The sequence below is a fragment of the Lepisma saccharinum genome, chromosome 30 (genome assembly GCF_977018435.1).
Source record: "Lepisma saccharinum chromosome 30, izLepSacc3.1, whole genome shotgun sequence".
In the NCBI taxonomy this organism is placed as follows: domain Eukaryota; kingdom Metazoa; phylum Arthropoda; class Insecta; order Zygentoma; family Lepismatidae; genus Lepisma; species Lepisma saccharinum.
Window position 1 is genome coordinate 15,747,525 of NC_139258.1, and position 16,562 is coordinate 15,764,086.

The following is a 16,562-nucleotide window of genomic DNA, read 5'->3' on the forward strand; positions in this document are numbered from 1 at the left end:
AACTTCGTGGAGGTATTTTGTCACTATGGAATGCTGCACAACAGAAAATAAGCACTTTTGATGTAATAAAGTAGCCTTTTGTGCGAAGCGACAACATTATGCCGTTGTTTCCATTATGAACCTGCAGATGGCGCGAGTGTCGAAAGTCACGCGGTCTCGCGAGAGGAAGAAGTGTTTCCAAACGTGCCTTCTTTTACCAGAATTTTTTTATTTTTATTTTTTTAACTATGCTTACCTAACCCAACCTAACCTAACCTTGCCGGAAATGGTTTTTGGGGCTATCGTGAATGGTTTTGGGGGCTACCGTGAATGGTTTTCGGGGCTATCCGTCAATGGTTTTTGGGGCTATCGGGAATGGTTTTTGGAGCTATCCGTCAATGGTTTGTGATGACATAATGAACACGAAAGTAGGTATTTTTTGGTTAAGAAGGTTGCAACACTGCATGCCCACTCCAAATCGACAAAACACAAGCATGACGCGTGATGATCCTCAGCTGTGCGCGAAATATTATATGTTCCGCAACTGAAGAAAGCACCCAAAAGAATTACTCGTAATGTGAAAAATCGAAGTTATTTTCGTGTAAAAAGCATAATGGCACCTTCAACTATGTTCCGCAATACACAATTGGTAAGTACGAACCATTTAAAACTGAAAATATTAGATAGAAATGTGTCTCCGATATAACAGACAATTACCATTTTCTTTCATCGTGGAATCTATTTGACCGGCAAATCATATATTTTTCAAGAGAAATATCCGACTCACAATTGCCATGCTTCCCGTACGTGAACGGCGTGCTCCGCATGTTCGATGACGTAAGCCACTGTCAGTGTTTCAAACTCTTTTTTTTTTTTTTTTTTACTATGCTTGTCTAACCCAACCAAACTAACCTAACCTTATGGAAATGGTTCGTGGGACTATCCGTCAGGTACCGTGCATAATGGTTCATGGAGGTATCCGTGAATTGTTCGTGGGGCTATCTGTGAATGGTTCGTAGAGCTATCTATGAATGGTTCGTGTGGCTATCCGTGAATGGTTCGTGGGGCTATCCGTGAATGGTTCGTGGGGCTATCCGTGAATGGTTCGTGGGGCTATCCGTCAGCTACCCATGCATAATGTATAATTTCCACCGTTGATGAACACGATAGTAGGTATTTTTTGGTGAAGAAAGTTGAAAAACTGCATACCCACAACGTGAGTCAAGATGTGTCCGCCATATTGTGTGTTCCGGAAGCGAAGAAAGGAATAAAAAAAATCACTCTGTATGTGAGAAATTGTTTGTTTTTGTGTAAAAAGCATAATTTCACCTTGAACTATGTTCCACAATACACAATTGGTAAGTACGAACCATGCAAAACTAAATATCCATTTTAAATGTGTCTCCGATATATCGAACTGTTACCAAGCTAATTTTAGAGTGCATTTTTTTGCATTTTTTTTTGCCAATTTTCAGGTTTTAGGTCATTTTCCCCGATTTTCAGCATTTTCCCATCATTTTTCGCAATATTCTGTGTATTGTTTCATCATATTTTGTCACTTCTTTTATTTTGGTAATATTCTTGAGTCTTTTCACCAAGGTGAACATAGGCCGATATATATCTCGAGCAAAAGAAATGCTGAACTGGTGACAATCTTTGTTGTGTCGGGTGAAACCACCAGGTGTCCGTCTGGGGCAAACTCAAATCTAAGATCAGATAAGGAGATTGCATTTTGTTTAATTTCCTTTTCATTTCAATTTTTAACCTGAAACTAACAAATTTAATGGTCACTTTTTGCTTTTGCATCATTATTTCCCATTTGTTAGGACATTCTATAGGCCATCAACTTCCGCTCCCTACTCATATGACATATTAGCAGCACCAGTCCATATGAGAACGTTGTGCGGTATTTTTCCAACTACATGGCAAACAGAAAAGAAGGACTTGTCTCCTGCACGAAAATAAATTCACACCGATGTGAGCTTCATACACGTCAATAACTAAAGAATATACACATTCATGTAGCATGCACATGCAGTTTAAAATCTGGTGAAAAGAGCTCAAAATTTAGCTTCACCACCGAGTGAAAATAGTCACTCTGTTTAATTATTTCTACCATGAAGAGATGATAGGTGATATACAATTGGACAAGCTTCAAAGTTTGTCTGGTGAGATTTTATGGTTGATCCACTCTTTCCAAAGCAGACATTCCTATATTTTAGGCACTATTCGACATTTTTACTACAAAAGGCCGTTCTTTGCGTACTTGTGACCAGGAAATAAGCAGAAAATATTTTCAACCCATTTTTTTTGTTAAGATTTGCCACAGAATATGTACTATATAGAAATTTTAACAAAAAATGCAGGTTCGATCCGGACTCAAACCGGGTTTCTGGACAAAGTTGGTAGAGATATTGCATGTATGTCAGAGACCTGGGTTAAAGTCCTGACCGAGTCTGCATTTTCACTGAAAGTTTGACCATATCGCTGCAGATTTTAAAATTCAGCTTGCAACAGTTCGAAAATTCATGTTGGCATGTTTTTATTATAATTTAATAATGCACAGAAAACACACAAGCATAAAAGAGAAAAACTAGTCTTTATTGAAAACAAGGTAACTAACTTGAAGTATTTTTTTTTCAAACTGAATTTGAAAATTTTCATGTGGCATGGAAACTGGGTGCCCTGTATTTGTATACCCCTGCAAACGAATATTCATCTATGTTTCTTGTTTTCTGTATGAAAGTAATTTCAGTTAGGAGACCTTTGATCTCAAGACATAATCATTCAACTCGCTTGTCCACTGGGATAACAAATCACTATCAGCAATAATCATGTATATACTGGGAGTCACATTCAGAGCAAGTTTTAAAACATTTTTATATTGAGTAGATTATTCTGGATTACAACATTTTCTAAATAGGTCATATTTTAATGATGTGTTGATATTTTTCAGTAAAAAAATGTGATTGCCATTTCTGTTAATAGATTCTAGATAAATATCAACCATAATAGGTTTTACTATTTTCTTCTATTAGGAAGACGATGGAATCTACTCCCAGAAGGTCAAAGATATGGTGGCTGAAAATTCAAAGAGGCTCCTGGTTGATATTAATGATTTACGTAGAAAAAATCGTCCAAGAGTTAACAGGTAATTGTGCAAATATGTTAGTTTATACATAGAAGCATTAGTGTATCCTGATCACGAAAGCTGTGACATATTTTTATTTGTTCTTTGTTAGTAGATTTATTGAGGTTTTAGTGGTAATGGTTTGAGATGGTTAATTAACACAAGTTTCATAGGAGAATTAGGAAGCCTTGCAGATTACTGGAAATGATTGTGAATGTAAATTTGAAACTCTGAAAAAGTCGTCATTGCAGTTTACATATGTTGCTAAGTCTTATTTGTTGGAGTAAAAAAAGGGGTAATTGTTTACTATCCTTCGGACACCTATATCTACTTAGTTTCTTTAATTTTTGACATTCGTACTTAAGTATCTGCTTCGCAGAACATTTCTGAAGGTGTATCAACGTTGTTTTGATGAAATTAATTGCAATTTTTCACATTACCAGTAAGTCTTTCTGATAGGCCTTTTCGCTTGCCTGAGACGAACTAACCTAACCACATGCCAATGGTTCGTGGGGCTAGCACTAATGGTTTGCAATTATTTCCAATTTTTAGATCCTGATACTAACACGACACCAAATTTTAACTGTGTTTCCTAACCTAACAGAACTAACCTAACCACGTGCCAATGGTCCGTGGGGCTAGCGCCAATGGTTCGCAATTATTTCCAATTTCTAGATCCTGATACTAACACGACACCAAATTTTAACTATGTTTCCTAACCTAACAGAACTAACCTATCCACGCACCAATGGTTCGTGGGGCTATCTATTCTCCGTCGGAGAATTAATTTTCAACAAACAACATGAATTTCAGCTGAAACATTCCCACATCACACAAAACACCTTCCCGGTGTTTGACAATGCTACAGGAACTTATTACGGTAAGTAGTTTCTTCTGTAAAAATAAATATATCCGAAGGATAGTAAACAAGTACCGCTTGGATTTGAAATGATTGTATGTATCAACATGTACACATGTGATATCTGATTCACAGAACCACAGCCTGTTGGGCATGGTTGGAAGTGGAAAAAAAATATATTTTTTTATTTTTTTTTGCAAAAATTGATGTTACTTTTCCAACTGTTCATGTTATTTTCCCAGAAATTTGATAACTTTGTATGTAAATCAGACCTCCCGTGTAACCAAATGGGATGCATCTTGAGGACAATTGAAAATAATAATTTACAGACCCCGTTGTAAAAAGTTAGGAAAACAGAGGCAATGGGACTAAGGCATTGGTCATACTTTCTCTCCTCCCCAATGAAAAGTCAACTGAAATATGTAAAAAAAGAAGGGATGTGAACTTGTATACAAGGATTGTTTGAACTCATTGACCCACTGTACCCCCTCGAGAATAACGTCGATTTTTTTTTATAATCAACAGATTTCAATGTTTTACGTAATATAAAAGTGGGGAGCGAATGTAGACTATAGAGAATATCTCCAATTTCGTTAATATTTGGTTTCTAACTAAATTTGGCCTTCTAATCACGAATCTGTTGTTAAAATGCGGGGGTCACGTCTGGAAATCGTGAAAATAGTTTTTTTTTTATTTTTTTACAACTATATCGCATTGTTTTACGAACAAAATTTTAACTAAGCGTTCCTAACCTAACCTTACCGGGAATGGTTCGTGGGGCTACCAGTGCATGGTTCGTGCAGCTACTAATGTACTGATCAGAAGGCCAAAAGTAGTTAATAGACCAAATATTAACAAAATTCGAGACCCCTCTTACCCTAAACTTACCGGAAAAAGTTTCATGGGGATATCATTTAAATCTTTTCCCAATGGGCACATAATGTAACAACATATAAGTTTTGTAGCACTAGCTTCCTCACTGCGCAAGATGCCATTTTTCTAGAATGCTCGAACACCGTTGCCAAACCTACCTCTAATCAAAGTCTGCATTCCACATGCTCTTCTCAACTAATGCTCTGCAAGTAACGAAGGAACAGTGTGGCAACGCTGTAGACAGCGCAACGAATGGCGAACGTCACTTGTTCATATCATCAAACATGGTTGTTATGTTTATGTATGGAGAATGATTACGGTAATGAAGAACGTGACCCCCAAATCTTAACTCTAGATACATTACCAGGACTGCATATTTAGTGAGTATAAGAAGTAGAAAAGGAATTGGCATTCTCTATATTCTACATTCATACCAAAAGTGGTTCCAGCATTAGGAAAGCACAAGTAACTGAGATATTTAATCCCAAAGAATTGCCCACGTGAGTAAAAACCTGCAATTTCGGAGTACTTTCTCTTCATTTTGTTAGTAAAAACTGTTTGCATGTACCAGGCCCGTATCTAGAATTGATCTCAGGGGGGGGGCTTTGTAAACTAATTCCATTTTTTTTAAAAAAAATACAGTATTAAATTAAGGTAAAGTATGTGGGGGAGGGGTCATTATGTTACATAAAATTTATAAATATAACAAATACTACATTGTTCTACATCTTTTAAAATATCTCTCTAAGTGTTAATTGACTGGTACTGAAATCATCCCTTACACACTCCATACTGCTTTAGATGTTACAGATATTTATATCACACAAAAAAATGCACAATATTCAGTCATAGTGCCTATAGTACATTCCACCTCCGGCTGAAGCCATGAAACTCCCCTTTGTTTCCAAAATTTTGGAGCTGTTGACCTTTGACGCAGATGCAGAGAGAATGTGCATAATGACGTCCAAGTCACAGATTTCTGTCTAAATGGAGGCTGCAACCGGGGCAGTGAAGGTACAGATAAAGAAGCTCCCACGTGAAAGAACTCTAGATAATCTTCTAAATACTTCAGCTGATAAACAAGATGAGCGAATGTAAGTTGTTCTGTGGATTTATCCTTAAAGTTGTGAGCTGTCTACATTTTCACTCTTCACTGCAAACATATTATACAAAATAGTTTTACCTGATGTCAACAGGGGCTGATGACAATGCCAGACGGGGGCCTTAAGGCAGTTCCAGGGGGCTCAGCCCCCCCCCCCCCCCCCCCCGCTGGCTATGGGCCTGGCATGTACACTAAAATAGTGAAAGAACATGTTGAAAATAACTATCATTACCAAACCTTGCAATCCTAACCTATGTAAAATTAATTATAGCTGCTGTAGTGGAATGTTGTTTTGGGTGCTATATTCACTTGTGCAAAGCTTTCGGGCTCTGATGCTTCACCGTAAAGTAGCACGCTGAGGTAACAGACATACTTTACTTCACAATGACACATTTCCGAGAACTAAAATCAACTGAAAATGTTCATAAACAACAACAATTTTCATAGACCATGCAAAATATGTCACATTCCCTTGGGGGTACAGATGTCAAGGGTACCGATTTTTTATCACTCAATGAAGGTATTTTCAAGTACCTTTAAGAACCCTGTGTATTCTACAGAGAAATTCAAAATAACTTTGCATGATGTATTTACATATTACCATGTTTCTCAGATTCCGAATAATCAGGTGCAAATTTTTTAATTTTGCCATATGTGTGGTAAAGTTTGTGAGTTACTGAAAATCACATAAGAGACCAAATTTTTGGTGCTACCACAAATTCAAGATGTTAAGGTCTCCATGAATAAATAAATAAAAGTTTATTGTCACTCGTAGAAACATTCCAAAGTTTGTTTCTCGTGCATACTTTAAGTATGGTGTTACCTCATTACGATTTAGAATATTTTCCGATTGGAAAACATCCAAATTCACAACGTGGAAACACCAAACTTTATGTAAGTAATACTAAAACCACATTTTCTGCATTCATCACAAATTTGTTTCTCTTGTTTCTTTGTAGCCTGCTGAACAATGCATTTGAAGAGCAGCTGGCCTTTCAGAGGGCTTTGAAGGAGTACATTGGCAGTGTGGACCCTACATTTGCCAAAAAAACTGAAGAATTCTTCGTGGCCTTTGAGGGGAGCTTTGGAAATAAGCATGTAACGCCACGGACACTTACATCTCGCTACCTGGGCAATTTGGTGTGCGTGGAAGGAATCATCACAAAATGTGAGTAAATTTTTACATTACACCTTGATTAGAATATACAAAATTAAACATCTAGATTCGTGAATCTGCCACTACCATTGCTAAGGCTTAGCATGAGATCTCCATGATGATGACCTCACACATTACGGCTAGAGCCTGTAGTTCTAGGCACTAAACATTGTCCAGATAGGCAGGAACAGGAATATAATAGGTATTAAAGTTATTCACATTATTGATTTTAAGCTGCTATTACTTAACGAATAAGAGAAATTATAATATTCAGTCAACAATTGTTGAAATGTACTCAGCAATCCTGCATTTTTTTTATAACCTTTGAATGGCGTGTAAAGATAAGAAAACAATGACCCATAAAATGCCTGCAAAGCCTCCAGCAGGTAAAGTGTGTGTTTCCTCAGGATATGAAGAGTTCATACTTCAACTTGCAAGCGTGACAATAAATAGAGGGACACACTCAATAGAATATCAAGTTGTCAGTCAAAAACAACCTAATTTGAATTCAAAAGCTGTATATAAAATAGCATTTCAGTATATTTTTTGTGTCATATTCAAATTTACCCCCCAGAGTTTCCTCCTAGTACCCACTTTATACAATGCTGGGTGGACACCGGAGCTGCTTGAACAGGTTGAAAAAATCCGGGTTCGATCCCTGGCCGGAGAATAGGGATTTTTTCCACCTGTTCCAAGTGGCTCCGGTGCCCACCCAGTGTTTTATAAACTGGGTACCTGGAGGAAACTCGGGGGGGGGGGGGATAAAGGTGGCCAGGGAGCATGGTGCTGATCACATCACCCCCAGCTCGGCCGAGATCAAGAAAGTGTGAGGCATTTTCCGTTGGGGAAGCAGATCCCCAAAAATTAAGAAAACAAAGAATTCATTGCTTCTACATGGTACGTTATAATGAAAAAATGAGCACTCTACCTGGTACTGTTTCCATAATGTCTCTAAGGGAGAGATGAATGTCCTGGCGCAGTTGTTCATTTTTTTTCAAATTTCAGTTGGTCTGTTGTCAAACGTATTTACTGCAACAGGCGATCACGGATGATTGAAACAATTTTCAAGATTTTCACACATTGCAATATTCACAAATCCACTTTGGCACCATGTAGTTCTTTCCGTAGTAAATAGCAAACAATGCGAACACTAAAGTTTTTGAAGCAAACAAATAGAAATTCACCCACCTGAAATACCGTAACTTTTCACTTCACAAAGTGGTTGAAAAAGCGTGACCGCGGCCACCGAGTTTTAACACCTCTATTTAGTGGATGTGTCCATGAACATGTAGCTGTCTTAATAGACCGAATCCTCAGAAACTTTTATCTTCACATAGAATATGTCATCCATATGTCAGCTATCATATTTTTGTGTTTCTCCCGTGTTTTGAAACTTTGTAGTTTATTTATGAATATAAATTTTAACTAGGTTGGTGGCTATGCTACATTGCTGACAGTATACAGTACACTTGGACACTTTATCGTGAAGTTCGCAACACTGAGGTCATCAACAGACTGATGCGATCGCAATCTCGGCTTTCTTCCAGCCCTTATGGGTTGGAACACAAATTTTGTCTCCACACAACATTTCCTCACATTGGATCCCTCAAGGTCGCCGGGGTATTTTTCGGGCTTCTGGTGGCATTGCCAGGGTGATACTACGTCAGGGTCAACATGCCGCGAGAGGCTGTTGATGGCCCAATATCGGAAAAGGACGAACCTTGGAGGCTTGCAGGTTCATATTCTGTTGAGGCAACCTGGAAGAAATAATGAGAAACCAATTAATTTGTAACATTTATGCTGTGTGCCACCACTGCTGGCCTTGCTGTACCGGAGTGCATGCGCATGCCTTTATGGCATGGTGCAAAGCACGGGGGAGCACTTTACTTTTTTTACATGTTGAAATTAATTATTTTAGTGAAGGTTTTGTTCTCCTAAAACATTGTCAAATAAATGTGTTTAAATGCTTAAATCAACTTCATGCACAGATGGGGTAATCGGGTCTTCAGTGGGATTCAAACTACTATGTGCCTCTACCGGGTAGTTTTAAAGGTACCCTTAGAGTCAAAAATATTTCATGTTTTATTAAAAATTGTGTATGAACATTTTCAGTTGCTTTTGGCTTATGAAATGTGTTGTGAAGTACATCTCTTACCTTAGTGTTACGTTAGGTCCTTCGCCAGCCTAACAGCTTTCCACCGAGAGGGCTTTTAATGTGAGAAGGGGAATAATTAAGGCTCCTTTGTCCTTCACCTATTTATTATACACAGGCTGAACAGGTAAGGCAGTAAAGACGTCCGAGCCGGGTTTGAACTACTAAACACTGATATTTAAATTACTAGTGTCATCACTGTACCTGATCTGGTCTGTCAGCTTGGTCGCGTCGGCGCCGTGTGGTCCGTTGACGATGTGTACTTTGGGCACTGCCCAACCTTTGCACGGATGCACTTCACAAGTTGCACCACTGAGGCCAACCACTTGCCTTGCCCGCTCTCTTCACACTACCTTTGCAACCTCTCGTCACTTGGTAGCTGGCTGGCATTTTTGTGATGACAATGCATTTTATTTCCGGCTCGTGACATTCGGATGTTACCGTACCGTGAAGCAGAACAGCCTGAAGGCTTCATGCAAGTGAATATAGCACCCAACACAACATTCCACAATATCAGCTATAATTTTGTTACGTTATGTTTTGTGTGTCAGGTTTGGAGCTGTCAGCAATTTCCGACATTCCTTCACTATTTTCATGTGCACACAAATGGTTTTTACTAATAAAAAGCTGCGAAAGTACTCGGAGATCAGGTTTTCATTTACGTGGGTCATACTTTAGGATAAAATATCTCCTCCATTATTTGTGTTTTTCGTGTGCAATACGTAAAGCATTGGAATCTGTTGATTAGAGAAAACATCAGCACAGAGACTGAACTTGTGCATGTAAAGCTACACAGAACAGATGTGATACTAGTGGATTTCTTTACTGTGTGATAAAGTAACTACAATATGTTCTTTTCTTGTGTTGAACTTAGCCAACTATGATGTAGTCTCAGTGTACTATTGCCGACCTCTGTGGCAGACTTAACACAGCATGCTACGATGCATGAGGTCCCAGGTTCGAATCCCAGCCTGGGCATGGGTGTTCTTTGTGAGCATTTTTTCATCATATCATCATTCATCCTAATCTTTGCAATTTGTGAAAAGTGACAGATAAGTGCAGTAAAATATATCCATGTACTATTTTCCACAATTCGTTCATGGTTCATTCTTGTTTAATATTTTTCTTTTCATCTTTTTTGATGCACGTTAAATAATGACTGGTCTTGCTAAGTGTTTTATACAGGGTGGATCAGAAGTGATAGTGCAAACGGAAATGGTAACAAGTACGTGTTAGTAGAAACGAAAAAGTCTTGGTAAACATGGAGTCGCAAACGAACCGTTTGCAAGATAATTGCAAATGTATGGTCACGATCCACCACTGACTTCATTGTTTGTACACATAGTATGCTTGTCTCCTTGTGCACTGTAAGGTTTCTTTGCTTAAGCATGCTCCTACACAGGATGGAAGGCATAATAGGCAAGTATCGTGTGCTTTCCACCGTTTCAGATTGCGCTATGACTTCTGGTACACCCTGTATATCTGGGCTGTCACAGGCATTATGAAATGAACATCAGTATTAGTAGCAATGTACTTCAAAATTTCTTTGCTATATATTCTTTGATACATGCCCTTCAACAGAAAACTGAAAGGTATACACTTATACAGTAAAACCCTGATTTTATGTTCCTGGATTTAACAGTTAACATTCCATGTTCGTGGCTCCAAGAAAGCAATATGTTGTAACATTATTTCTCTTGTAGTCTATGGTTATTACAAGCATAAAAAAACAGTTTTTCGTTGTGACGCTTCAGAACACACACTCCAATCACACTGATGAACAAATTCAAACTTTTTTTGCTCCTTTGAACGAAAATAGGTGATTATTTATAATAATTAAAAATGCTGTATCACCTATTGTTTTCCCTGAATTTTCATATTTTGTTTTTAATAAAAATTTAATTCCCTTTATAATAATACATCGAAATTTGAAATTATTTTTGTTTGCTCATGAAATAAGATTTAAATATTGAAGTGAATAACTATGAAATATATAAAAAAAAATAAAAAATATATATAGGACCGATTTTGACTGTTCAATTAAGAAATTTCATGCAAAAAAAGGAAAAAAAAACACATTTTTACTCACATTTTCAAAATTTCTTTCTTGAACTCTGCCGTTTGTAACTGCCACCAGAAACCTCTTCCTTGTGGTTCCAACAGTATTCTGCTAACATGTTCTATTCCGATTTTCCTCCTGCATATTGTTTCTCCATGACAAATATCCTGGTGAAATCTCTCGCCGCATTCATCACTAACTGCGCCCAGGTTAGGGGGGAAAAGTCCAAATGCGAATGTACAAAGTGAATTTTCAAGGACATATTGCACCCCATGCGCTGATAACACTTCAACAAGTTCTTAACAAGTTCCTTGTAGTTGTCAGCTTTCACATTTCCAAGAAAATTACTGCATACTTGTCTGAAAGCTAACCATGCGCATTTCTCTTTTTCTGTTAGCAATTCCACAAAGTTGTCATCATGAATGATCTCACGGATTTGTGGCCCAATAAATATGCCTTCTTTTAACTTACTATCACTGTGTTTAGGAAATGTTTTTCTCAAGTACCCAAAACCCTCACCGTGTTTATCCAAAGCCTTAACAAAATTTTTCAGCAGGCCTAACTTTATATGCAACGGTGGTAACAAAATCTTGTCTTTCTCAAGTAGAGGGTGATTCCTAACACTCTTCTCTCCAGGAATTAATTTTTTCCATATGGGCCAATCCACAATGTTGTAATGTTTATCTTTTGCCTGGCTGTCCCATTCGCAAAGAAAGCAACAAAATTTTGTAAACCCAGACTGCATGGCTAACAGTATATCAATCATTTTGAGGTCTCCGCATGTCTGCCAACCATATTTTTCATAATTTATCACTTTTAATATTGTATCCATATTTTCATACGTTTCCTTCATGGTGGAAGAATAGGCAAGGGGTACTGATGGGTATATATTCCCATTATGCAACAATACTACTTTTAAACTAATCTTAGATGAATCTAAAAATAGTCTCCACTCGTTTGGGTTGTGACTCCTTCCAAGTTCTTGCAGAAGGCCTCTACATCATTGCAGTAAGTTAACTCATTACTAACAGAAAAAAAATGTGTCAGTGATTGTTGGCGTTTCCGATATGACACCTAAACACCATCTTGTAATAAATTCCACCTTCGGAGACGAGAACCTAATAATTCCGCTTGAACTTTAGAAAGGTTGAGGTCTCTGACTAGATCATTTACAGGGTGGCGACAGACCTGGAAAACCTGGAAAACCGGGAAAAGTCAGGGAATTTGAGGTGTCAAAAAAAGTCAGGGAAATGTCAGGGAATTTCGTCTTCATTGACTTTTTTTTCTTATTTTATTTTTTTATTTATTTAAAGATATCAGTATGGAACTCTGCACGGGAACAGGAAATCTCGTTCGTAAGTTTCGGCCTCAACTTTTATACCCCTTTTATGAGCAACACAACCACGGCGCCAGAAACCGGTGATGACAGGAGGAGAGAAAGAGAGAGAAATTTCTCTCGCCTGGGCTTATAGGCGGGAATTTTAAATTCGGACACTTTTTGGAGGAAAATTGTTATAACTCGCGCACTATGGGAGCAATCTACTGCAGATAACTTTTGTGTTTCAGCTAAAATATCAGCGCATGCAACCGTGTAAAATTCAGAACACTGGACCGAGGAAGGGGGCTTGGGGACGGGGGGCACGTCCCCCGAATTTCAATGGAAAAAACAAAAATCTGGAGTTTGCTCCCCTCTTCTCCCGCTATTTTGGGGAGAAGGCGCGAACTTTAGTGTTCTTTTCAAAGAATGGACATTTCTTAAGAGAATGAAATATGTTTCATGTTCTTGGGTGTCATACAAGTTGAATAAGAAGTCAAAATGTGAATTTTTTTTTTTTTTTACGAAAAATAGGTAATTTGCATTTTTGGAGGAATATTGTTATAACTCGGGCACTATAGGAGCAATATACTTTGGATAAGTTTTGTTTTGCAGCTAAAACATCAGAGCATGCAACCGTGTACAGTTCAGAACGCCGAACCGAGGAGGGGGTTGGGGGGTGCGACCCACGAATTTCAATGAAAAATACATAACAATCTGGAGTTTGCCCCTCTCGTCTCCCACTGTTTTGGGGAGAAGCCGCAAACTTTAGTATTATTTTCAAAGAATTGACATTTCTAAAGAGATTGAAACATGTTTCATGTTCTTGGGTGTCATACAAGTTGAATAATAAGCCAAAATGTGATTATTTTTCTTTCGAAAAATAAATAATTTGAATTTTTGGAGGAAAATTGATATAACTCGGGCATGGGAGCAATCTACTTCGGATAAGTTTTGTTAGCATGCAACCGTGTACAATTCAGAACGCCGGACCGAGTAAGAGGGCTTGGGGGCACGACCCCCGAATTTCAATGGAAAAAATATAAAAATCTGGAGTTTGCCCCTTCTTCCCCCGCTATTTTGGTGAGAGGGCGCGAACTTTAGTATTATTTTCAAAGAATGGACATTTCTCAAGAGAACGTAACATGTTTCATGTTCTTGGGTGCCATACAAGTTGAATAATAAGCCAAAATGTGAAACTCTGTTTTTTTACGAAAAATAGGTAATTTGCATATTGCTCAGAAATTTTTTTTAACTCGGGCACTATGGGAGCAATCTACTTCGGATAAGTTTTGTTTTACATCAGAGCATGCAACCGTGTACAATTCAGAACGCCGAACCGAGGGTGGGGGGGAGGTTTGGGAGGCGCGACATCCGAATTTTAATGAAAAAACATAAAAATCTGGAGTTTGCCCCCTCTTCTCCCTCTAGTTTGGGGAGAAGGCACAAACCTTAGTATTCTCTTCAAAGAATGGACGTTTTCAAAGAGATTAAAACATGTTTCATATTCCTGGGTGCCATACAAGTTGAACAATGAGCCAAAATGTGAATCTCTGTTCGGAAATGCGTCATGGATATGTTGCGGAGGGGGGAGGAGGGAGGTTGGTCATCAATATGAATTTCCCAGGCTTGCTCCAGACCTGTGTCAGTTTCCACCCAAACATAAGAGTATGAAGTTCCAAAAAGCACATTCATTTCGTAATCAGCACCATGATACCGTATGGTATCATCGGGTGAGTACGACCTTACTCTGGTGATACCATATGGTATCATCGGGGTAGTAAAGGTTAAGCCTCTAAATATTACATGGAAAATGCATAGAATCATCATTTTTTCTTGTCCGTATGGGAGTAGTAAGGGAATTTGTCAACAGATGGAGGGGATAAGAGCGGGTGGCGCCGTCCGATAGTTGTCGGACGTCGTAGTAAGGCATTTTGTTGGGCAAACTGAAGGAACATGGAAACAAATAGGTTCCATTGATTCATACGATTTTTGTCGAATATCGCCACTCGACAAAGTATGTCACTACAACATGCGATAGAAATTGCATGGACTGCAACATCCAGCATGCATAAACAAGAAAGCTGTTGGAATTTTATTACTCTTCTGGCTCACTTCTTATTTAATGTAGCAGTGCTTACGAAGGTTTTCTTTCATTATCCAGACGTATTACTGGTTTCGCACAAGTTAACATACGTTTACAATGGCATTGCACTATTCTTAGATATCAAGAAGAATCCAACCAAACGGGATATATATTGAATACTATCACGAAAAAGTGAAACATAAATCTGCATTGGTTAACATTATAAAAATTGGCAAGTGAATGCTCCCAACCTCAAATTAACTGCAACACTAGTATCGCAATGAAATTAACGCCACTCTCTGTTCTGTCTGTTTAAACTCGTGAGAGATGGTCATTAATCTCTCACTGAGTAAGGTTAATGTCCAATATTATGAAATAAAATACTAATAATAAATACGTAAATATTTTAATATCATATTTACTCGAATCATTCCATCATAAAAGCAAATCACTTTCTTCAAGAATTGACTTTTCTCTGCCAGCCTTGCTAAATTTTTACATTCCATCTACTGATTTATACGAGGGGTGGCCAGAAAGTAATTTCCAATTAGTAGGTACATTGATTTTTCGCAAACGGCAAAACCGTGAAAAATGGTAATTGCTGCGAAGTTATGTTTAGGAATGTGCAGTGATGTCTGGACACATTTTTCGCCCGTTCGAAATATCGAAATAATGCGAATTGTTGCCGTTTTTAGCGATTTTTTAAAAAGAAATGTCCTAAAACAACGAAAAATTCCATGAAATACTACATTCTTGTCTTTTCTAGGCCATGTTTTTGTACATAGAACATGCAAGTTTTCCAACATTTTACTCGAGTAAACTATAGAGTTATACGTACATGGAATAATTCAGACAGCCACATTAAATCATGTATTTCCCACGATTTTTTCAACTATCAAAACCATATGCATCACAGAGCAAAGTAGCAGGGTTCTAACAGGAGATCGAGTGCGTATCTACCGTCACACAGGACTCACATCTTCAGATTTGTCGCACGAGATATGTTTTGAATTACCAAGCTAAGTGCGCACCATCGGCATTTGTCGAGCGAGTAATAATGGTGCTCAGTCGTTAGGGCGTCTGACTACTATGCGAGAGACCCGTGGTTGATCCCCTGTGGGGGAGAACCGGGATGTTTTCTACATATTCAAACTACTCCGGCGCCCACCCAGCATCATATGAAGCTAGCACCTTGAAGAAACTTTGAGGGATAAAGGTAGCCAGGAGCATGGTGCTGATCACATCACCCCTACCTTCGTGGTCAAGAAAGTTTTGGGGTCCTAACTCCACACCCCTATACACCCTCATGGAAAAGTGCAGCGGAGCACTTTACTTTTACTTCCTCAAAAATCTGTTCCAACATATCAAACTGTCACGAAAGTATGTAGACCATGTGACCTACAATTTGAAATAATAGTTTAAAAGCACAATGGAGTATTAAGTTTCGGTATATCTGGCAGATAAATGTTCTAAAACAAAAACGCGAATTTTGGGAAACGTAACACTAACAAGTGAAAAAAAAGATAATGCTAATTTTTGGTGCCATAATATATCGGTATCTGTCACGTGAGATTGATTGATTTTAATTTTTTGGGTGCGTGGCCACTTAAGGTCATTATGCACCCTGCAGTATATACGGGGAAAATTCCATTATCTAAAATCCTTACCTTAAAATTGAAAAAGTGGTATGGAAAATAACGTTCCCAAAATAACTTTCAAGATATCAAACTCTCACGAAGAGGTGTAAGCCATGTGACTTACAATTTGAAACAGTAGTTTAAAAACACCATGAAGGTATAATTTCAGATATTTGCCAGAAAATGAGCTAAAATGAAAATGTGAATTTTGGGA

The 16,562-nt window shown here is 38.1% G+C and overlaps 1 protein-coding gene across 2 annotated transcripts in view; it reads left to right on the forward strand.

Moving 5' to 3' along the window:
* Window positions 1-16,562, forward strand: part of Mcm3 (minichromosome maintenance 3) — a 59,875-nt gene that overhangs the window by 1,699 nt on the left and 41,614 nt on the right. For both annotated transcript variants that reach the window (XM_083115637.1, XM_083115638.1), the window contains exons 2-3: window positions 3,018-3,130; window positions 6,903-7,111. In XM_083115637.1, the coding sequence (XP_082971763.1) occupies window positions 3,018-3,130; window positions 6,903-7,111 (322 nt within the window). The remainder of the gene's footprint in view (window positions 1-3,017; window positions 3,131-6,902; window positions 7,112-16,562) is intronic.